This window comes from Chelonus insularis, unplaced genomic scaffold (genome assembly GCF_013357705.1).
Source record: "Chelonus insularis isolate UGA/USDA-ARS -01 unplaced genomic scaffold, ASM1335770v1 contig_146_pilon, whole genome shotgun sequence".
NCBI classification, from domain to species: Eukaryota; Metazoa; Arthropoda; class Insecta; order Hymenoptera; family Braconidae; genus Chelonus; species Chelonus insularis.
In genome coordinates, this window is record NW_023276387.1 from 1,577,398 (window position 1) to 1,601,644 (window position 24,247).

At 30.4% G+C, this 24,247-nt stretch overlaps 1 protein-coding gene and 1 long non-coding RNA gene across 11 annotated transcripts in view; one reads left to right on the forward strand and one right to left on the reverse strand.

The window, feature by feature from the left end:
- Poxn (Pox neuro) overlaps positions 1-23,571 on the forward strand; it is a 44,016-nt gene extending 20,445 nt beyond the window's left edge. The window contains exons 1-8 of one of the 10 annotated variants that reach the window (XM_035077713.1): positions 5,166-5,415; positions 5,502-6,500; positions 6,584-6,605; positions 12,175-12,224; positions 15,770-15,990; positions 20,309-20,570; positions 21,829-22,003; positions 22,949-23,571. In XM_035077713.1, the coding sequence (XP_034933604.1) occupies positions 12,212-12,224; positions 15,770-15,990; positions 20,309-20,570; positions 21,829-22,003; positions 22,949-23,450 (1,173 nt within the window). In that variant the 5' untranslated portion in view covers positions 5,166-5,415; positions 5,502-6,500; positions 6,584-6,605; positions 12,175-12,211 and the 3' untranslated portion in view covers positions 23,451-23,571. Of the gene's footprint in view, positions 1-5,165; positions 5,416-5,498; positions 6,501-6,583; positions 6,606-11,831; positions 12,105-12,174; positions 12,225-15,769; positions 15,991-20,308; positions 20,571-21,828; positions 22,004-22,948 lie in introns of those variants that run through there. The other 9 variants (XM_035077709.1, XM_035077707.1, XM_035077708.1 and 6 more) reach the window with 9 other exon arrangements.
- LOC118063649 (uncharacterized) lies at positions 3,124-5,126 on the reverse strand. Its single transcript, XR_004689936.1, has 3 exons — positions 4,673-5,126; positions 3,908-4,545; positions 3,124-3,805 (listed from the first exon to the last, which is right to left on the reverse strand). It is a non-coding gene; the product is annotated as an uncharacterized lncRNA (long non-coding RNA).
- Positions 23,572-24,247: the final 676 nt, after the last annotated feature.

Below are 24,247 nucleotides of genomic sequence, written 5' to 3' on the forward strand. Positions count from 1 at the left end.
TTGCTTGGCTACTGCTTTGGGTTTCCAAGCTGTATATCACTTGCTTAGTGCTAATTGAATGCTCAATAACTAGACCACTAACAAGACAAGTATTTCCAATCAAATTTTTACAATAAAAAGATTATTATCTTAATGAGAAAATCTTCTTATAGTTAATGATTTTATTTAAAAGTTAATTATAATATAGAAATAAATAAAATTAATCATTAATTGGTGTGATGGAAAGTTTGAATTTAAAATATATTATTGACACGTGCTTCATGCTTAACCGACGGGTTATGCATTGGTAATGCAATAATCGAGTAAGTGCATGAAGAGAAAGAGTAAGTGAGTCGTCTCGTGAGTTGGCCCGCGCCGACTATAAAACCAAACTCGAGTCAAGGTAATTACCGCAGCTGTAACCGGTCAACCGTTTGCACCCACTCTCTTCATCCCTGAGGTACAATTTCTCTTTTTCTCTTTAAAGCATCGCGGCATCCTTATACTCACAGGCTTCCAAGTCGCGAATTGCTCACTACCACACACCAATACCTCTTTCACGAAGGATCCAGGATCCATTATCGCTCCTTTGAGAAGCAAAAAGTTTTATAAAATATCACGATTTTTTTTCTTTGATAAAAAAAAATTGTCAGGTAGTCATAGTGACTATATTCCAGTATCAGGAAATATATTCCTAGCATAAAAAGCTGCTAATTGTTGATAAAAAAAAATTATAGCAGACTTTTAATCTTAAACACTTTTAACATTAAGTTGAACTCTGTTGGAAGTTTCCAATTTGTTGTAAGTTTGTTAACAGATTCACACTTTGTAAGTTAAAGTTGCTACAGTGTTTTAAGACATAGTCTAGGTTTTGCTGCATCATATAAGCATGAAGGATCATTGAAGAAGAAAGACTCTGCTCAGCACCATAGTGATCATTTAATTCTGTTGATGAATTGATTCTAAAGTTTACTTCTTGGTCCTTTTGATGATATGTTGATAGATATCAATAGAAAGCTTCTCCAAACTTCATCAATAATTTCTATAAAGCAATCTTCATCTTCATTGTTCTTTCAATTGGAAATAAAAAAATAAATAATAGAAACAATGATAACAATAATGATAGTTCCATTGATTGCGTTGAAAGTAAGGTATTTTAAAAGCAATCGATTGCAAGCTTCTGAGAGTGGATCGATAGCTAAAAGCCAAGCACTTCTGATAATATCGTGACTTTTGAGTGGACGATGACACTGGCAGTGATAATAATAACATCTCCAATTGGTGGAGAGAGACATCAGGATGTTATTCTAGGGCGTCGCCTATTGGTGAGGGTTTTGAAACGCCCCAGGAAGGATGCGCAGCTGCCAGGACATGCGTAATCCATCCAAGGGTGGTTCTTATACTTATCTTTACTCTATATTACCATCACCAATTCTTGTAGGAAGCTTATATTTATACCACAAACTGGAAATAAAAGTCATAGTCATTTGGAGAAACGGAAAATTATTATGAAGGGTTTTTTTTATTTTCTCTTACCAGTTGTTAGGGGTCATTTTTCTGTGAACTAGATATAGTTCTGCACATTGATCATCACCAGAAATTAATTTCCATCAATATTCAATCCATTGGAACCTGGTCTAAACCATCTAGCTTCTGGACACTTTTGTTTTTTGTTGTTTTTTTTTTAAATATTCTTGAAGCAAAAAAAAATTGAATTGTCTTCTAGGTAGCGAGATGATGACAAGCATCAATGACATCAACTCTGACCGTCCATGAACTTTAGAGTGTAACAAAAATGGTAAAGTTTGGCAGTTTTACCACATTTCCGCCGTTAACTCAAGAGTGTTTCGATAATTGCGAAATTGCTTTATTATTATAGCAGGTGGTGTTAATGGTGGTATATTAGGTAGGTCGGCAGTTATCCATGGTGGGCCTTTCACTATACAAATATTTGAAGTAGTTGCTTCTTTGTCGATTTGTTGTACCATTATTTTAGAGCAAAAGAAAAAGAGACACTTCACCAAGATGATGTTTTGGTCATCAGCCTGTTTTGTGTTCTCCCTTCTTGATGGTCATGATCGTAAAAAAAATGGCAATTTAAAACGGCCAAAGGTGAGAAGAAGATGAAAAAATGGACTGAAATAAAATGCAATGAGTCTTTTAAGGGAATTCGTAGAAAGCACACGTCGCTTCGAAGGTCATTGGGGTTAAAATCCTAAAAAGAGACATTAACATCATCAACTTTTGAAGATAAAAAATATCTTTTGGTATTTTATATCATACTTACACAACATGGGAAGTCTTTTTTGATATTCCAAAATATTTTATTAATAATAAAGATATTAAAATACAGTGTAAACTGTTTGTAACGAAGAAGTAGACGGTAGAAATTTTATAGTTATTTTTCACTAATTAATTTACAGTAGAAATTACTAGAAATAAAAATAAAAAATTACTAGGGTTTTTTTTAAGTAAATTCAGCAAAAATTACTATTCTCATTGGTTAAAATTACCAAAATAGGATTATTTACCACTTTTTTGTTAAAAAAAAAAAAAAACCTAGTAATTTTTAATTTTTTTTGCTAGTAAATTTTACTATAAATTGACTAGTAAAAATAAATGTAAAATTTTCCCCACGTAAAGCAGTACTCTTTAAAAAAATTAATCAGTGAGAATTAGTGTATATTCACTGATTTTCAGTTATAATACAATCACTGTTTTAATTAGCGCTATCATTATCACTACAAATAATTAACATTCACTGATTCATCTTCAGAGAGTAGGTACATTAAATTTCTTTCTTTTTTTCCTTTTATTCAATAATATTGAGCAAATTAAAAATTAGAATTTTTCATCTTTAAATCACCCCTTGATTGATAATTACATAATTTATAGCATAAATTGATTAATAACCCGAAGTAAATAATTTTTTATCAGTAATTAATGTTTTTCAGAACAATTCATTGACAAATAATAAACAATAGAAAATTTTAAATCAAAGACTGATGGATTTATAAACAACTGTGTCACATAAAAAACAATTATTACAAAGCATTTATGCAATTAAATATTAATAAAATAAATATTAAAACTCAACTATTTTCTGTCCAATAAGAAATTAATACAACATTGTAAATCCAACTATTATTCAATTAGAAACTAAATCATTAATTCCTTAGAGTGTAATTAAATTATCATTCTTTTTTTTTTTTAGACAATCAACAAAATCGATTAAAAAATGTCAGTATTTATTTTTCATTTTCATATTTATTTTATCCATGTCTTGGAATGTGGTGGGATCATCTCCATCAAACAATAAAAATATTTTAACATAATTAATTGATTTAAATATCATCATTATAGTTTGTCATTGAATCAAGGACGGAATGATTTTGATCAAGAAATAATTTACGAAAATTACTGACATCACTGAATAATTCCGTTGATGAGGAAAAAATTAATATTTTATTCGTTACCTATACGCAAAGGCGGCACATATGAAGGAAAAAAATGATGTCTGAATAAGAATAAAAAAAAAATAATCTAAAACTCGTCCCTTAATATCTCCGGCAGCTGCTAGAAGATGTTTAGGCGAAATTACTGTCGATAAAATTGCTGAGGTTTTTCGCAGCTCTTGTATATGCTGCTTTGTACTCTGAGAGAGAATAGCCATGGCAAATTGATCAGTTAGGCTGCAGTATCATGTATATATATACAGTCTGTGACCGAGTATACACACGTTGATGATGAAACCAGGGTGATAATCAACCTTCGATTTACTTTGGCTACTGCTTGTATATAGTTCAGTTGATTATTAGTTCTATTCCTATCAAACAACAAAAAAAATCCATTTCAAACTCCAAAATTGACAATAGATATTTAAATAATTTTTTGTCGTCATTTCTAGTGTCACTAGAATATTACTTACCGTTGGAAATTGATTGAAAGTTGGATAAAAATAGATAACATTCTTCAGTGTGGATGTATGACACATTTTTTCCATCATAACAAATTTATTCATCATGAAAAAAAAACACTTCAACCTACGCCAAGCATGAAGAGACCTCATCCAAAAAAGTTTTCCGTAGTATAACTAATAATTTAACTATTAAAATTTTATCTGATTTGAAACAGACACCAACTGTAGTCTCATTCACACACATAATTATTTAATTAATAACAATAATGGTGTTGATGACGATGCAGCCGGAAGAGTTAAAGGTGAAAATAAATTTTAATTGATGACATTCTACCTTGTTGATGGAAGAATGGTTATTAAATAAAACGTAAATCACCCTTATTAAGAACACCAAATATGCATTAGAAGTCATCAGGTTAGACTTAGTATGTTGGGATAGTTTAGATTAATTTGTGGTTACACCGCAGAAGGATAAAACATCAGGGAATTTTCTCCAAAATCCAGTGTGCTTTTGACAGACAGGTGAAACTCTGGACTTTATTTCACATCTTGTACATGCCCGCATTCTTGTTTTTATATTGTGAAAAGTGTCTTGTATTTTTCATCTTCAATATCTCCAAACTATGGATCCAATTTATCGTCAACATCTATAGAAATATTTATTAATCATTTTTATTTTTCAATCAACTTTCTTTTTTGTTTTTCAGTCTTAAATTAAACACACGAAATTTATTAACCATGTAAAAAAATTTTCTGCGTGTAAAATTGGCTTACGTGTCAAGAGAAAAACCACAACATTTGGTGGACCGCAAAAACTATAGAATTAACAGCAGATGATCCGTGATGTGTGTTTGAGGAACTCATTCATTCGTTATGACATCTATGAGGATGAAGTCTAGAGAATGGCTACCATTTGGTGGACCACAAAAACACACTTGTATCCAAGTCAGTTCCAAAAAGGTGATGATCCGTGAACATTCGCAACCTGTCTTTCAACAAGGGACGCCAAGAGTTGTTACGATACAATTACTCGCTAGGGGGCCGTTACCGTGATCTCTCGAGGATTTCACTAGTTCCCCCTATTTATTTGTCATTCGATATAAGAGTCATTAAAAGGCGCCTGAGTGTAGACAGCAGAAAGATGTAGTCCATTTTTCACCAACTCAATTACTATTAGTATTTATTTTGATATTTATTACTTTAACTTTATGATTCATTTCATCTAACCTCAAATTTTGAGGTTATTATTATTGATATCGTTATTGATGATTATTTAGTCAATTATTATTCAGTTTAAAAATATTTCTAGTTAAAAATATATGAATCAAGATGTCCTAAGTGACTAAAATTACATGAATTTTACTGTATTGAGTTGAATAGAGGAAAAAAAAAAGATACAGAAAAACTTTTCCGATAATATTAATCGTTGTATAATGAATGTCGCGTGCGACGGGGGACGATTAGTGCAGGTGTGACGATGAGGTTTGAGGTCGGTGAGAAAAGATGCATATTCCAAGGTAAGATTTAGATCTTAAGCCATAAAAGACAGGCAGGAGAATTTATCTTGATGTTAAAGACGATAATATCTTATTTTCTTAAGTAGTCTAGGCTCTAGGCGGCTGGTGATGGAGATCATTGATATCTGTCTTCACTTCAGTCTAGGTTAGGGTCGATTAGACACGGACCCAAGTATCAGAAGGTGAAACAGAAGAAAAAAAAGAGAAGTTGGCTTTTTAATTAGCCACAGAGAGGAAGATGAGAGAAGAGATGGTAAGTAATATTGAAGAATCGAGGGATAATTTTTAATGAATGTTTGGCAGACTAAAGTGAGTAAAAAAGGGTGAAATTAATATGATGAGAATTCATAGAATGATGAGCAGTCCATCGGAGCGTAAAGTTGGTGTGCTCGTGGCATGGAAGGCGTGCCAGAGTCCGCCCAGCCCCTGCTGGTCGAGGGTCGCGAGGTCGCACGTCGACAAACCCCCCACTTCAAGTTCCACACTTGGTCCCTTCTCTCAAGCTTTAGCTTGATAGAGCACGCGACGGACACGCCAAAGCGTCACCTCGTTCTCTTCACGCTCGTGGCCTGGCTACTCTAGAGAGAGCAGACCTCACCAGCACCAAGCAGAAGTATAACCGTAACCCCCGAGAGTTAGTTCAGATTCTCTGGACCTTTCAAACCAGTGAATACCACTTGCTGCTCTTCTTGTTCAATTCATTCTTCAGTAGCTGCTGCTGCTGCTGCTTCTTCCCACTCTCTTCTCTCATCTGGCTGGCTTTCCCTCTTCAGACACGCGAGAGTCCTTTACCTGCTGGCAATCTGAAGCCTCGTGGTCGACCACCAACTCTTCAGTTCCTGCCATCCACTCCACAACGGAGCCACACGGGATCCAACAGTGTCACGCGAATTCGTCTAATTCGGGATCGACCAGCCTTAGTGACAAGTGTCTCTTGATCATCAAAGTTTGAAGTGATGAGGAATCCTATTCACGATGGATTTGTTTAGTGAATCCAGCATATAAATTATCACTGGCTTCAGAAACACACACAGACATCAGGAAAAGCACCTTTGGATCTTCTTTCATTCACTCAACGTCAACAGGTAAGCTATTTTTTTATTTATTTTATTCTATTCTTCATTCAGAGTGTTGATGATTAAAATATTTCTTTATTTCTTTTCTTTAGTTTTGAAGTGTCAGTAAGGAAAGTAGGTTTTCTTAATATTAAATACAAAACCCAGTGAATCTTTCATGTTATGATTTTGAAATAAATATTAAATTTTTGCTATAAAACAAAGTTCTTGGGTACAAGAAGCAACACGACACGCCATCGCTTCATTTAAAATGCAAATTCTCGTCGTAGTGGCGTGAACCACAGCACCACGGCAGCCCGAATTATTCTAATTAGCTTCAAACCTGAATGCTTAACTGCTCATTCGACATCAAGACAATACGAAATTTTTTGTTTTGTTTACATTGAAATAATATTCATCAAAATTTACCGTTATTTTATATAAGATATCAAACAACTCCAAAAGGAAAATTTATTTATTTCTGATAAACACGCGAGAGTGTAACTGTTTTAAATATTTCATTATTTGTTCAGATAAATAACAAATGGTTGGCAATGTTTATTAAGGTTTAATTGTCATTTTTGTAAAAACATTCGTGATAGTTATCACACTAGTGTGATAAACGAAGTTGCTTGGAGTTTTTGTTAAACATTTTAGTATTGGAGAAGAATGATAATAAAGTGGAAGAGAGAGAGAGAGAGAAAAAAAAAGGGAATAGTTGAAAAAATAAATGGCAAAAATGTGGATTATCAAGAATATGCGTTCACAATTCGTGTGAGATGTCGTGTGAGCACAAGCTTTAATATATTCAGATTTTTATGGCCGGTGGCGTATCGGAGATACGGGCCATGTTACCCTCTCTTTTTATCCAGTAGCCACGAGCTACATACATGACAGTTAATGCTCAAGGGGTCGATCATGAAAAAGGAAAGAGGAGGGTTTGCCTTAATGAATAAACAAAAAGTTTATTTTGCCACGGATTTACACTAAAGCGTAACTCTTTACATCTACGAACTTTTCAAATTATTCAAATGTTATTCCCCCTTTTTAGCGTTGGGAGAGAAATATATCACTCAGGTATTAGCGTGAATAAATCACGATATTTTTGTATTCATTAACTTTGAGGAAATTAATCACTTTTTAATTTTTTTTGGTTTTAATCAGCTAAAGTGTGATGGACTTGAAAAATTGCTGCTTTTGTTTAAATTTATTTATTGATTGTGCTAGTTTTAGTTTAATTATTGATTGATGGATTTGTTAGAATTTTATTTTTAATTGTTGAGTTTGAGAATTAGTTTTATTTTTGTAATAATTATCTAGTGAATATTGTTATATTAGTGTTATTGATCTGTTAATACACACATTTAGTTATATATATATATATATATATATATTATATATATACATATATATATGATGCTAATTTTAGGAATTAAAATTTATTATTAATACTTATTAATATTTATTTGTTTAATAATAAGTACTTAATAGTAATGATATGGATTTATGAGTTTTTAATGCATTTATTAAAGTCACTTGGAATTGATTGCATATTAAAATTATAGTCAGAAAAATTTTAGGAAAAATTACTATCTAATTAAAATTAATTGATTGATTGAAATATAATTAATATTTAAAATTAATTGAAAACAGATTTGAATAATAAAAAAAAAATTGCGAGCTTCATAAATGATTAAATCAATTTTGTTGATTGTCTAAAAAAAAAAAAGAATGATAATTTAATTACACTCTAAGGAATTAATGATTTAGTTTCTAATTGAATAATAGTTGGATTTACAATGTTGTATTAATTTCTTATTGGACAGAAAATAGTTGAGTTTTAATATTTATTTTATTAATATTTAATTGCATAAATGCTTTGTAATAATTGTTTTTTATGTGACACAGTTGTTTATAAATCCATCAGTCTTTGATTTAAAATTTTCTATTGTTTATTATTTGTCAATGAATTGTTCTGAAAAACATTAATTACTGATAAAAAATTATTTACTTCGGGTTATTAATCAATTTATGCTATAAATTATGTAATTATCAATCAAGGGGTGATTTAAAGATGAAAAATTCTAATTTTTAATTTGCTCAATATTATTGAATAAAAGGAAAAAAAGAAAGAAATTTAATGTACCTACTCTCTGAAGATGAATCAGTGAATGTTAATTATTTGTAGTGATAATGATAGCGCTAATTAAAACAGTGATTGTATTATAACTGAAAATCAGTGAATATACACTAATTCTCACTGATTAATTTTTTTAAAGAGTACTGCTTTACGTGGGGAAAATTTTATATTTATTTTTACTAGTCAATTTATAGTAAAATTTACTAGCAAAAAAAATTAAAAATTACTAGGTTTTTTTTAACAAAAAAGTGGTAAAAATTTCTATTTTGGTAATTTTAACCAATGAGTTTACTAAAAAAAACCCCAGTAATTTTTTATTTTTATTTCTAGTAAATTTTACTGTAAATTAATTAGTGAAAAATTACTATAACTAAATTGATTAGTAAAAATCACTATAAAATAATAATTGGACAAAAATCCGGGCAAAATAATTTTTTTAAAAGGAAGAAAGTTGAAAATAAATAAAAAGAAGAATATTTATATAAAAGTATAGGGTAAACTCGTAATTGAAAATGACTCGTTTCCTCGAGGTGTCGAGAATGTACGTACATGTACGTTTGAGTCTTTTCTCTGGTGCTTTTCTTTCTGTTGGTAGAATCTTTCGATTGCGACGTCCTTACAATAAAATATCCCAGTAATGAGGATTGAGCGATTATTATAAATCAAACGGTTGACCGTGTGCCAGGCGTTCAGTGCATTTCTCGCGTTCTCCATGTTTTGTCCATGTTACTCTTGCGAACACGTGTCTCTCATGCTCTCTCCTCTTGTATATCTCTCCCCGTCGACACGAATTACACCCGTATAAGCAATGAAACAACCACACTCACGATTTGTTTTTTTTTTTTTTACCTCCACAGAACTACTTGATAATTAAATCGAAATCCACCTGTTTGTCGACAGATATATAAAACACTTTTGCCGACGGAAAAATTATTATTCAATTACCGGCATTTCTTATGTCTTTTCTACGACTTGAAAATTTTATAAGCGAGGGTAATTAATACTAAAAATATTTTTTACAACATTCTTTTAGTGCTAATTTCATTGCTGTATGCTTTTATAATTATTTTTATTTTTTTTTTTTTTTCAACATCTATGGGAGAAAAATTAATTGCGTTAAGAACAATTAATTCTTAATTGAACTTTCAATTGGTTTTCCGATTAATTAATTTATCAATTTTGTCAGTTTTATTGAGAAGGAATTATTTTGTGAGCTCTAGAAAAATTTGTAAAAAACTCAATTAAATTTTAGAATATTTATTAATTAAATAATTATTCTTTTAAAGACAATTAACAATTGTTAACAAAATATTGTGAAAGCTTTTTTTGAGTAAAAATTTTTTATTAAAAGCTCAATTAAATTTTGAGCACTGATTTATTTAATAATAATTCCTTTAATTAATTAATTAACATTTGAAAAAAAAAAAAAAAATCTTAAAGCTTTCTTGAGTGAATAATTGATTTTTTGAGCTTTAAAAAAAATGGATTAAAAGCTCAATTTAATTTTTTAAGAACTCCTCAATTTATTAATTTTGGTTTACAGATAATTAATTAAGTTCAAATGATTTTTTAATAAATTAATTTACTGACTTTAAAGCTCAACTTGAGAAAAAAAAAAATTAAAAGCTTTTTTAAAAAAAGCTCAATTAAATTTTTAAGCCTTGGTAAATTTATTAATTATTTTTCAAAACAATTAATAATAAATTAAGCTCTAAAAAAATCTTTAGAGCTTTCAAAAATTAACAAATCATCCAATTACATTTTTAAGCTCTTTTCAACGTATCCTTGAGCTTTAAATTGGATCAAATTAATTTTGAAGAAATTTTCTATCATCATTTATTGAATTTTAATAAAAATGTAGTAATTTAAAATTTTAAAAATGTCTCTCTATCGTTAGCTAATCGTCAAAACCGCTCATTAATCATTTTAACAAGTATTCAATCAACTTGACCCTGAGCTAAAACAACTCGAAATCAATGAAAAGGAATTTTCAATTGGCAATTCCAAGAAAAATCGGTGATAATGATAATGAACACCAAGTATGAAAAATGATTGGAAATGCGTCATAAGTAAACAAATAAATAAGTTTGTAAGGAAATAGGAGTCAGGGCCAAAGTATAAGAGGAACGTGTGTGGGTGTATCGTTTCCTTGGGATCGCTTAAGTATACCTCAAAAGTCAGATTATAGCGAGCACCGACGATTGTGGAAGGGCGAACAACTACCACACGCCGGAGGGTTGCTCCGGTAATCGTGCATTAATTTGCATCACAAAGTACACGCCACTCTGCCTACTCTGCTACGCACGCATTCCTCATAGTTTTCCGCTCTCTTTCTCGCTTCTCTTCTGGATAATCTCACGATTTGTACTCTTTTTTTTTTTACAAGGGATGTTATTTTAAGAATCATAAATTTTATTAAAATACTACAAATTCTTTCATTTTATCGTACACTCTTGTTACTTCACAAATCATTGCTCAATCTTTTCCAATGTATGCTAATTTACATCAATCTGTGACCTCATTCTAATTTTTTGACAACTTTCAAACGCCCTCTATATAAGAGTTCATTAAAATGTCATGTAAAATAACTAACCTCAAACCACCTCAAATTTTTATTATCAAACTGTACAGTTTTTATCTGTTTTTTTCATGTAAAAATTATTTATAAGTGTTTATAAAAATAGTACACACCAATTTTGATAGGTTAAGTTCAGTAATAATTGCATAATTAATTCTGAAGTGTCATGGCGAGCGTCGTTGTCATGAGTTATTCATCAATAAAAATTTATTATTCAATTACTACTAAACTTAAACTATCAAAGTTTGTGTGTACTATGTTTTTGAATACTTATAAATATTTTTTACATGAAAAAAAACCGATTAAAACTGCACAGTTTGATAATAACAATTTGAGGTGGTTTGAGGTTAGAAAATCTGAGCCTAAAAGCTCTCACATAATTGAGTGGAATAAAAATAAGAAAACAAATAGGCGTAGAAATAAGTGTTACACTTTTTATTAGTTATCAAAATGCCATAGTTAACAATATTAATAACATTTAAACATTTAATTATTAAACACTTGAATATATTCGGATTTCATTCCTAACCTCTTTAAATATTCTATTACTAATCTCTTAAATTCTCTTGAATTAAAAGTAATTCTAATGATAAGAATATTTATAAATAATAACTTTTTTAATTAAACAATAAATAGATAAAAGAAAAAAAAAATAACAAGAGAAGGCTTTTAAACGATTTTTCTTATGTCTCATGCATGAATGAGAGTCACGGTGTCGGTAATACTTGACCGCGCTTTCGAGCTTATCAGTTTGGTTGCATATTTAAGGGTTGCCATGTCACAAGCATCAAGCGCGCCCTTTGAATACATTTAAATTCATTACACGAAGTACATACACTAGGTCTTACACTGGTGGTGTAAGCTACATGTATGTATTTACCTTGTGGCTAATCGACCACACTCTAAAACATAGTTGGTAAGAAAAATATCTAATAAGTGATAAAAGAAGATAAATAATAATAAAATATCTTTTATTTCTTTTCCAGGGAATTTTACCAGTCGTCATCGTCGTCGTGTGACAACATGCCGCATACTGGTGAGTCATAATACAAATTTTTTTCGATGATCTATAGATATTTAATGGCATTCAAAAATATTGTTAGATGAGAGCAATAAAAATTTTATTCTATCTCTCATGATCCAATCATCACAACTTGAGCTAGAAGTCGATAAGTATTTTTTTTCTTTTGATATTATAGCATTGTTGATCATAGGAGTTATAACATGTAGGATTTAATTTATCAATTTATTGCGTTTTAATGAGAAGAGGATTTTTATTGGTACTAATTATAGTTTGGTTGTGTTGATTTTATTTTAAATTTAAATTGGATAGAAAATATTTTTTCACTGGATTTAAATGTCTTGAGATCTTTGGAGAGATTCTGATGATGGTGAACTGTTGGTAGGTACGTGAAAAGAATTTTTTTCTCATACCCCCGTCCAAAGTTTAAATTTTCAAGTCCCAAAACGACGTATGATATTCCCAACTTTGGCTTTGGTTGCAATTTTACATCCAGGTCATAATATCATACTTTGCTCCCTTGGTTAATAATCTACTATTTGTTCTGATAATTAGTATTTACGATGTTTGATGTGTTCCTTGACTTGGACCAAGACTAACTGATGATGCTAGACTTGGTAAAGAAATAAATTAGTCCAACATCCTAGCTCTACACATATTAAATTGATAACTGTTATTGCAGTCAAGTGTAAACAACCTAGTACTCTTTCATACCTAGATGTAAATTTCAATTCTGTTTCACTTCCAGCAACCTATGATTACTTCCAGTTGGTTATCAATAAAATATACATTGATATCTCCACTTGATCAGCATGTGTAGGTTGTGAATAACTCCTCGATGTTGATGGCATTGATGGCAGTGAATTATTTATTACACTAGATTTTATGTAAATTAAATGCCACATCACCCGGAAGAGAATTAAATTCACTTTTTCGTCAACTTCATTGTTCTGAATGCAAGTAAATTGTCCAGGAAATCTCATTATTATCCAACAAGATCTTTTGGTGAGATTTTAGTTGAGATAAAAGAACCTGCTGCTGGTGTTTTTGCTGTAATAATCATTTCAAGACATGTGTCCAACTGCCCAACACTCTTTTCACTACCAATGTATTCAAGGTAGTAATTTTTAGTGAATTAAAAAACAAGTTAATCTGTCAAAAAATATTTGATATGTCATAAGATTATGTTCAACTTGCAAATGTCAAGATTAAATGTCATTTTATTTTTTTGAAAAATTATCCATTAACTAGACATTGATGCAAATTATCATCATTTTATTCTTTGACTTTTAAATTAATTTACACTTGTTCAGGAACAAAAAATATATAATTGTTTATTTTAATTGATCATTTATGTTTGAAATAATTTCAATAATCATAAAAAAGAAAATGATTGAATTCCAGGTGAAAAATATTCAGTTGAAATCAAAGTTTCTCAATGATAAATAATTATTAGGATGTGAATGGTAGAAGCTGGAATATATCTGAGTAATTGAGTTAATGATGTAATTAGCTGGTAGCATGGATAATAATTAGTGATCGTCATCCCATGTGTATCTCGTTCGTCCTTCTTTGGGCAGTGAGTCCACCCTGAAATGTACGTGAAAGCGCGTGCAGTCAGGATTTATATAGAGGTTGCCGCCTTCATTCCGGTAACGGTTTTATGTGTTTTTAAACGTCTTACTGCTGTCATCATGCCGATTCTTCCAATTGAGTTGTCGTTGATATCTGATGATCCTTCATATACTTATTTCTTTTATTGTTTGCCAATCGAGTCCAGAAAATAACCACCTGGATAAATAATTGAATCATCAGCAAAAAATATTATCATCAAGAAATGATTGAAAATAATTAAAAGTTTGATGAAAAAAAATTGTCAGACAGTCTCCAAGTAATAATTCTATTGTGGAAAAAATTTAAGCTTCATGATGATAAGATCATGGACCAGTGGTGGATAGATGAATAAATAGAAATGTTTGACAGTAAAATTGGTCTGGAGAATTTTAAATAATTTCATTCGTGAGAACCATGGAATCTAGTTGTAAATGAGTAACATTAAGCTGCTAATTAGCATCGAATATTACAAACTTTAATTAACAAATAGATGAAACTTTCTCTAATAATCATCAAACGATTGTCTAAATACCAAGACATCATTCAGCTCAACCATCATCAGAATTACTTCATCTTGATTCATCAGCTAGCTATCAGAGTTGTATGCAACGAACTTTAATCTGAATATGCTGGCTATTTTCTCCTAGAGTAGGGCATTTAAAAGTTATCAACCACTTCATGTTGGATCTGTTTATAATAGAAAATAAACAAGTCAGTTATTTCAAGGTGTTTTTTAGCTAAACTATTGGAGATAGAAAAAAATGATGCTAACAAAAATTATGTATTTTTTCAAGACGAATAATTTTTGTTATGATCATTTTTGCTCTATCTTCATTATTTTAGGAGTTATGAGCTAAAAAAGGTAGCTAGATGATCAACTTAATTGAAAAGAAGTAATAAACACTTGATTTTTATTCCAAAAAATGTTTAAGAGAATTTTAAAATAAATTTTCCAGTTAAAATGTAAATCTGAAATGTAAATGATAGCATTAATTGCTGCTAGCAATGTCTTTAAACATCTTGAATTAACTTAAAAAAGTATTTAATAATTTTATTTTATTTTTTATTCAACTGAGAATCGATGAAAAAGGTGAATTTTTAGTTAATTTTACAGTTAAATCGTGCATACCGCGTGTAAATTACAAGCGGCTTTGACTTAATGGATATCACGCGATGATTTATACACACGAGTCCCTCCAAGGAATACTCTTTAATCTCTTTTTTCAAGACGCGCCTCAAGCGACAGTGTGAGGTCATTTGCTTTCCAACTCTTCTAGATCCCAATGATAACCGATCACTCAGTTAATTTGAGCAACATAATCACCTAATTTCTAACTTGCAATTGCACCGAATATCTGAAAGAAAAATAAAAAAAAAACAAAAGGTCTTTGAATAGCAATGAACTTGTTTTAGCAGCTGAAATAATGTTGGATCCCAAGGTGATGGATAATTGAAAATGCATGCCTGTTAAAAATCGATACAGATCGTTAGAACAAATTCGGCTCGTAAAAGTGCAGCCTAAATAGCTGAGTGCATTTCGCAGGAAACAATTTTAGTCTAGGGGTTTGGAGATCCTTTCGTTCTGAAAATAATTGCACGTCTTCATGGGAGACACGCGAGCATCCACTAGAAACTTTGCTGATGTCATTAGACCCAAAACTGCTGTGAAAACACCTGCCCATCCCCTAATGTCATTTTCGGGGGCTGTATTTTATTTTTTACTCTTTTATTGACCATTAAAAATTCTCACGTCTTTTTGCTGGACTACTTTTTTGGTCATTTAAAAAATAAACAATCTTCTTCTGCGAACTGATGATCCAATTTCATCAGATCATAGCTAACTGATGATCAACTGGATCCAAGAACACTAGATGTCATTGGACCAGGTTGTTTTTATTTGATTCATCATCAGAATTAGTTGATTAATTTAAGGTTGTTAATTGCAGGTCAAGCTGGAGTGAATCAATTAGGAGGAGTATTTGTGAATGGACGACCTCTTCCAGACTGCGTCAGACAACGAATCGTCCAATTAGCACTTGTTGGGGTGAGGCCTTGTGACATTTCACGACAGTTGCTCGTTTCTCATGGATGCGTTTCCAAGATCCTCACACGCTTTTACGAAACAGGAAGCATCAGACCTGGAAGCATTGGGGGCAGTAAAACTAAGGTAAGAAATAATGAAATATATTTACAATCAATTATTATTTATAACTGTTTATTTAATATGTTCTGATAAATGAACTAGACCTCTTGCTGGTTTGAATGAAATAAAGCTTGATAGAAATAAATCTAAGATAACTTGAGGAATTCTTCGGACGCTAAAGAATAAAATAAAAACTGTTTTTATCGTGAACTGATTTCCACAACATGTCGGTTTGATTCATTTCATCTGGGATGTTGATGTTGATGGGTGGAACAAGCAAGATGTGCAAGATCCACTTGATGTGATTTTAAGTAAAGCCTTCGTGCTGAACCATGTCCGCAATTATCCAAACACCATGCTTGAGGCATTTACATAATTTCATTGCTACGCAGTGTCCTGTTAGCTCAAGAGATTGGTGTGAATATCAAATACCTCATCCTCAGGTTTATATCCAAATAAGACAATGTAATTCTTGGTAAAAAGAAGACTTGGGAAGATTGCTCGGTTATTTTTTTTCTTGATATCAAGGTGGTCTTATCTGCAATAAAATGTAACTTTGTGCCACTAATGGGCATAGAAGTCATTGCGCACCAAGGAGGATGAGAACGTGCAAATGAGCTCACACATGCGCGCGAATCTCGATCCATGATACGCCAAATGGCTGCAATATCGTGTGGACTATGACACTAATGATAATATAATTATACTTCCTTTATGCGTATACTAAACTTGGAGAAGATTTCTTGCCAACTTTTTGACTAATGAATTTAATTTAATCACGGCCATCAACCTGAGAGCAATCAAGCTTTATTTTTGTCACTGACGTAAAAATTGTTGTTATTTGTTTGAATAATCAATTTATTAAATGATTGATTAAAAAAAATATTTAGAAAAAAGTAAGGGAATGATGCCATCCTAATATTTAAACATGTGGAAATTTTTATTTCACTTTATGATTTTTAAAAAAGGTCTTAAAGAGGTCGAAAAAAATTTAATGATTGTTGATCATGAAAGTAGAGACTTTAAGCTTTAAAACAAGCTTTGGTTGAATAAAATCCGATGATTTTTCACTAAAATACAGCAGTTTTAAAGCAAGTCATTATTTTTAGGTAGGGAAGAGTGCAGAAATGGTATCATTTCCACACGAAGATCTATTAATGTTTATTAGAAATCATTTTCACTAAGAAAGTAATTTAAGAATTTCAATAATAAAACAATTTTTTATTAAAAGAATGAAGTAATGAAGCTAGGAATGAACATATTACCAAACGCCGTGAGGAAATAGTATCATTTCAGCACTTTAGCCGATGAATGTTCATTTTAAATCATTTTTTTGATTAAATTGTGTAAGAATCTCCGTGATAAGACAATTTTTTATTGTTCACAACACTTGTATTTGATTAAAAGGTCAGGATAATGAAGCCAGAAATGATAGTTTTACCGCACGGCGTGCGGAAATATTGTCACTAGAGTTTTTTCTCAGAAATATTAAAATAAAAATCAATAATTCTTCACATAACTAGGAAAAAAAACTCTTTTGTTAAATTTATATGCAATTTATTTTAATTTATAGCATTAAAAAAAGTTTTTAGAGCAATAATAAAAATTAATCGTCAAATAAAAAACAAGAGAATGTAGCCAACTAGAAGATACATTATTCGATTAAATAATTTACAGTGTAATGTAGATAAAATTAATTATCAACACATGGAAGAGCTTTTACATCCAACATGAGCTTAATATTTAAACGTAAATATTAGTCTTCGATCAAGTTTTGATATAAAAGTTCTAGCTATATCTATATGCATATAAATAATTTGGTAATTGAATCAATGATTAATAGTATTTTTTATCATCAACTCCATCAACATGTGTGTTGTTGTCTCTTCTAGACCCTTAATTTTTATTTCCAAGTATCTATTTTTTCTAGTGCTCTACAGTTGATCTAAAGTAATAATAAACGAGTCAAAAGCACGGCAATGGAAAATGATGATATAAAAAATGTAAAATACTTTGATGTACAATGTGAAATAGTTGTTGCAAATAGTCAACAATTTTCTCGCTTTGCGCTCTTGACCGTTTCATATCAAATGACACGAATGGGAAATCAATTGAAGATAAATAATGATTATGTTTATATATTTTTTTTATTTTCATTTTATTTTATAAAGAAATAACAAGAGCAAAAGAACCCGTTGCACATGTTTCCAGTTATCTGGTAATTACGATCTCCAACAGTTTTCAAGCGACATCCGTTAAAACGTCTACGAGTAAACATACACTTCCTTTTTCCATCGACTTTTTTACATCTCTCTATTACCAACTACTCGATTAATGATTTAAGCTTTGTACAACACTCATGAGTCATTAAAAGCTGTCACATTGTTTTTAACAAAAAAAAAAAAAAATATCGTACTATTCTACTTAACAAATTGAAGATATTTTATTTATTAATAATCTACTCGAAAAATAATTAAATTGAAAAATGACCGTCATTTAACCGTCTAATTTAAGATAATTGTAAAATGACCGTCAGAAAAGAAATGATATTTAAAAGATAGTTTATTCTAGATATTTTTTTTTCTTGCAAATTATTGTTATAAATTATTGATTTTAAAATCATTAATTGTAGTTTATCAACAAATAAATTTTTTGAAGTTTTTTTTTTTTTTTTTTATAATTAAAAGTTACAATTATGTCAAATGTATGAAATAATTTGGTATTGATTAAATGTCATTCAGTCAATTAAACTAATAAATTTGATTAATTGAACTAGTGAATACAAGTATATGTATGTAATCCAATGATTAGAGATTTAATTAATTCATTCTTATTTATTTTATTTAAAAATATTAATATTTATTAATTATATTAATTTAATTTTTGAATAAAATAAAAAAGAAGCAATGATATATGAATGTAAAAATAAAATAACATTTTATTGAGGATGATAAATAATAAAAATAAATGTTTGTAATGTCGTTTACCGGACTATTATATAAAAGGCTGATATTGAAAATAGGGCTTTGACAGGGTTAGGACATTGCGTGCGACCCCAAGATGATCTCAGATTCTAATCTGACACTTCCGTCGTAGCGACAATTACCCTCTCGACCTGTTTGTGTGTCCTAATGTCATGATGGACATCCTCATAGCGATGAAAAGGGACAACTGCAGGACATATATGGCCAATAGAAGCCAAGCCAACTTGAAGAGGGGAAATTGGTCAGGAACATCTGGTGTCAAACGTTATAGATAACCCGAACGTTTCAAGCACAGGTTCAACAATTATCTCCTCATCACTCTTGCGTGGTCATCACTGATAACCGTCATCTTCTCTTGTCCCTTTTCAGTTGAGAAAATGAATTATCTATGTTCCCATCAATTGGAAAAAATTCGGTTTGTTTTTGTAATCGATTATACATTTGCTATGTTTCATTTCTGAATCATTAAAACCAACATTCAGACATTTAGGTGTTTGTTTAGTTATTGTTGATGGCTTTGATGACTTTCTTCATCATCAATATTATCTTCAAATGATCTAGGTGTTGGGTAAAGTGATGGGCAATCATCAATAATTTGGTTGATAAATTTATTTTAATGATAATAAGTGGCTGTATAAAAAATATCCCCTGCGATGAAAACATGGCGTGTCCTTAGCGGGTGGCAATCTCGACTTAAGAAGATCGTTGATCTCCAAATCTGTCGGTTCGTATAACATTTCCATCGCGTTAGCATAAAATTATCCGGTGGGCACTCACCATTCATTAGCAATTCAAATTGTCTTGAGTGGTCAACAACGACTGTGATTGAGAACCACTGAAACTTATCAAAGAGGAGTTCCCCAAGTGCATTTCGAGGTGTAGGTTGTAATACAGATGACGGGGTTGAACCTTAAACAAAAAAAAAAAAGTAAAAATATGAAAAGGGTAGATGTATATAGATCTATAGCTGTGTTATGCATTCTACATGTCATATCTGATTACCTTCCAAACTCTTCACCTGTGAACACCATGTGGATTTTGTCGGCCACTCGCCCCAACAGTGTTAATTTGCCAAGAACTTTGGTCAAAAATTATCACTTATTTTATCACCAAGTTTTAACAACTCCCCAAAGACGTTGAAATTATTTGGCATCAAGAGATTCAACTGCTGACAACACACTTTCACCCTTTCCTGGTTACTTTTTCATGATATTGAAGCACACTTATGGAGTTCACTTCAGCAAGAAGGTCTAGTTCTTTCATTCTAGAGCTTTATTACTAACCAAAATAATTGACTATTTTTAAAAACCAACCAGAAATTATTGAGATAAATAAAAAAACTAATTTTAAATGATAAGAAATGTATTTTCCAGCAAGTGGCAACTCCAACAGTAGTCAAGAAGATCCTGAGGATGAAGCAGGAGCAACCAACAATGTTCGCTTGGGAAATTCGTGAGCAATTGGCACGACAAGGAGCCTGTGATCCTCAAAGCTTACCATCAGTATCTTCAGTCAATCGAATTCTTCGAGGTGGTGGCTTGCACACTGATCATCCAAGTATCGATGCTGGATCATCTGCTACTTATCAAGCTCACGTACCACCAAATCCAGAAGCTCGAGGTATTGTTTTTTCATCAACATTCTTTTATCCTTCAACAATACCATCTTCTTTATTTACTTACCAATTATTTTATCATCATTATTAGAAAAAATAATTTTATTTCTCTCATTATTTTAACAATTAAATCTACATTATAATTAAATAAAAATACCTAGGTATTATCAAGATCATTTTTTCAACAATATAATAGTTCCTAAACACCTGTCGCTTACTCTAAATCGCTCTCATCCAGACTTTCATTTTATTTATACTCTTTACCTCTAGTACATAAAATAAAAATCAGTAGAATCCTCTTTTAAGTTGAGATTGAAACGTCAATCTAGCTAGCACGCAACCAGAAATTTTAATAATTTAATAAACGAAAGATTATTTAAATAAAATATTCATTCAAAGTCATCAACAATTGATCAAATAATTGAATGATGTTGAACTTGAAGGATTAAAAAAATAATTCTTGGTATTTTATATCTTCACTCATTGATAGAGGAATTTATTTGGCAAGAATAAATACATTTATTGAAATTATTTCCAGCATTTGATACAAATAAATATTTATTAGTATTTAATAAATTTTCTTTGCAAAGTTGTCTAATGTTATTAACAGGTTATAATGTAATTGCTAATAATAGTTATTTTATTACTTTATTCATTGCCAAGTCATTATAATGATAACATAACCTAACATTTTAATCGTTAATTTTACCTTACTTCCTGAGTTCAATCAGAGTATTTGGATAAAAAAGAAATATAGGTTAATAACTAAGAAATCATTTATTTGAACTAAATAAATCTACTCCAATAAATGATTTTTTAATTGTTAATAAACATTTATTTAATTTTTTTTTTTTTCATATTTATCAGCTGCTGGTAAATTATTTTACATTCAAAGAAATCCTTCTATCAGTGCATGTATTTTCCAAGAATCCTTTGTCAATCGCGTGATCAATTGAATTTCTCTTACTGAAATGTAATTGTATGCATTGCAATCAATATTCACTTGTTTGACACAATAATTGAGATCAGCAACACACGCATAATGTACGTAGATAATTATTATTTTCAAGTAAATAACAAAAAATGAAAGGATAAATCCTTGCCAGTAGCAAGTTTTGGTTATTGAAGACCAATTTTGATTTATGAATAATTATTTAATAATATCTGTGTGCTAATTTTCATGGCTAAATTCCTGTTTATGACTGATGTGGATGATCTAAGGTTACTTTTGATCCAACTGAAACCGCTGTATTATCATTTCAGATGCCCTCATGAGGACGGATTATCAATTGTTTTATCCTGGATCACTTGGACCCCTGCACATCACTACCAGTGGATCAACTGGAGCTTCAAGTACACCCACGTGGAATCCTGGCTTCTATTCTTCACTCTATCAAGCCACGACATTGCATCTGCATCATGGAATGCAGCCATTTACGTAAGAGAATTTTTTTTATTTTTTTTTGATAACAGAGAAATAGTTAGGGGAATAATAGCCATATTTAGGTGTTACTTTTTGATTTGAAGGTTTATTTTTATTTTCAAGTCGGTGGATGGAAAATATACACATTTTTATCTCAGTGCTTGTAATAAATAATAAGTAAATAGCTTTCACATGTGTTCCAATTAATTGGATAGTTACAGAAAATCACGACAGAAGTACTATGTTAACTTGAATACACAAAAAAAAATTTTTAATCATGTTATTGCTGAGAAAAAACTCTAGTGACAATATTTCCGCACGCCGTGCGGTAAAACTATCATTTCTGGCTTCATTATCCTGACCTTTTAATCAAATACAAGTGTTGTGAACAATAAAAAATTGTCTTATCACGGAGATTCTTACACAATTTAATCAAAAAAATGATTTAGAATGAATATTCATCGGCTAAAGTGCTGAAATGATACTATTTCCTCACGGCGTTTGGTAATATGTTCATTCCTAGCTTCATTACTTCATTCTTTTAATAAAAAATTGTTTTATTATTGAAATTCTTAAATTACTTTCTTAGTGAAAATGATTTCTAATAAACATTAATAGATCTTCGTGTGGAAATGATACCATTTCTGCACTCTTCCCTACCTAAAAATAATGACTTGCTTTAAAACTGCTGTATTTTAGTGAAAAATCATCGGATTTTATTCAACCAAAGCTTGTTTTAAAGCTTAAAGTCTCTACTTTCATGATCAACAATCATTAAATTTTTTTCGACCTCTTTAAGACCTTTTTTAAAAATCATAAAGTGAAATAAAAATTTCCACATGTTTAAATATTAGGATGGCATCATTCCCTTACTTTTTTCTAAATATTTTTTTTAATCAATCATTTAATAAATTAATTATTCAAACAAATAACAATAATTTTTATCAATTAACTCAACAGATCCCTGGATGCCGAGCGCCTAACTGAGCAACAAAATAACCAAAGTGCTGGAGAACTAAAATCAAGCTCAAGTTCAATGGCAGGAAGTGATGATTCTTTAGACAAAAGTGATTTAGATGATAACAATGAGTCTCAAGATAACTTCAAATCATTCCAAAGTTCGCCAATAATACTGGAATTAGGTCAGAAAATTGGCAGTGATCGAAGTGCATTTGTAAGACATGGAACACCCAATTCATCAAGTACTTTTGATAATTCACGAACGAGTTCGACTTCTAGTGTTGCTGAAGAACAACCAAGTAGTCATCAGACGATACGAGAAGCTAACATAGATCAAGTTACAGTAGAAAACCAACCAGTTCAACCTCAAAGGAAGAGAAATCCTTACTCGATAGAAGAGCTATTGAAAAAAGATGAAAATGAAGTAACGAGTAAACGACCAAGACTCATTACTGCTGGAGTTGTACAACCTTGTGGAATAATTGTAGGCAAAGAAGATTAGTTTGTTAACAAATATTAAGTCATAAATAAATCTGTTCTAACAAATGAAAAAATTTTACATTTAGGCTATTAAATTATTGTAAAACTGTAGAGTATATTATGTATTAAAAACAGATTAATAAGAAATCATTTATTAGTATCATAAAATATTGTGTGAAAAAGGACAGATTTCAATGTAAATAATAAATAATTATTTAAATGTTATTTTTAGAATAGATTAATTAATAATTAAAGATTTAATATTATTGTCTTTTCAATTAGAAGTAGATTCGAAGATAAGATGCAACTTATTGTCGTTATATTATTAGAATAATAATCAGTTGTGAAAAACAGTATTATATAATGTAGAAGTTTCAATATAATCAGACACTGAATTGCTTATATGATAATACAAAATACTCACAGTTATACCAATGGTGTATCATCATCTGTTATGTCAAGATGAATACACATACTATCAAAATACTCGAGCGTTTGGATGAATAAAAAGCTCATGTTGTAAACGAATGTAATGGTCGTAAAACCATAAATGCCGTAATTGTACGCAAGAGTTTAATAACTGTGAGAAAAAAATAAAGAATCATAATAAAATATTATGTCATGTAAAATAAATACCAGTGTTCTTTTTATTTTATTATTACCTTTTTTGTTGCATTTGGAATGTAAAAAAACCTCTTGAATATTTTTCTAAAAATCGAGGGAAGGAGAGAAAGAATACTTTTTTACACTAGTGAGGTAATATTTGTTTCATTATTGAGGTGCGTTTGGAAATTTCGTTTATTTATGTAAGAGGTTGGA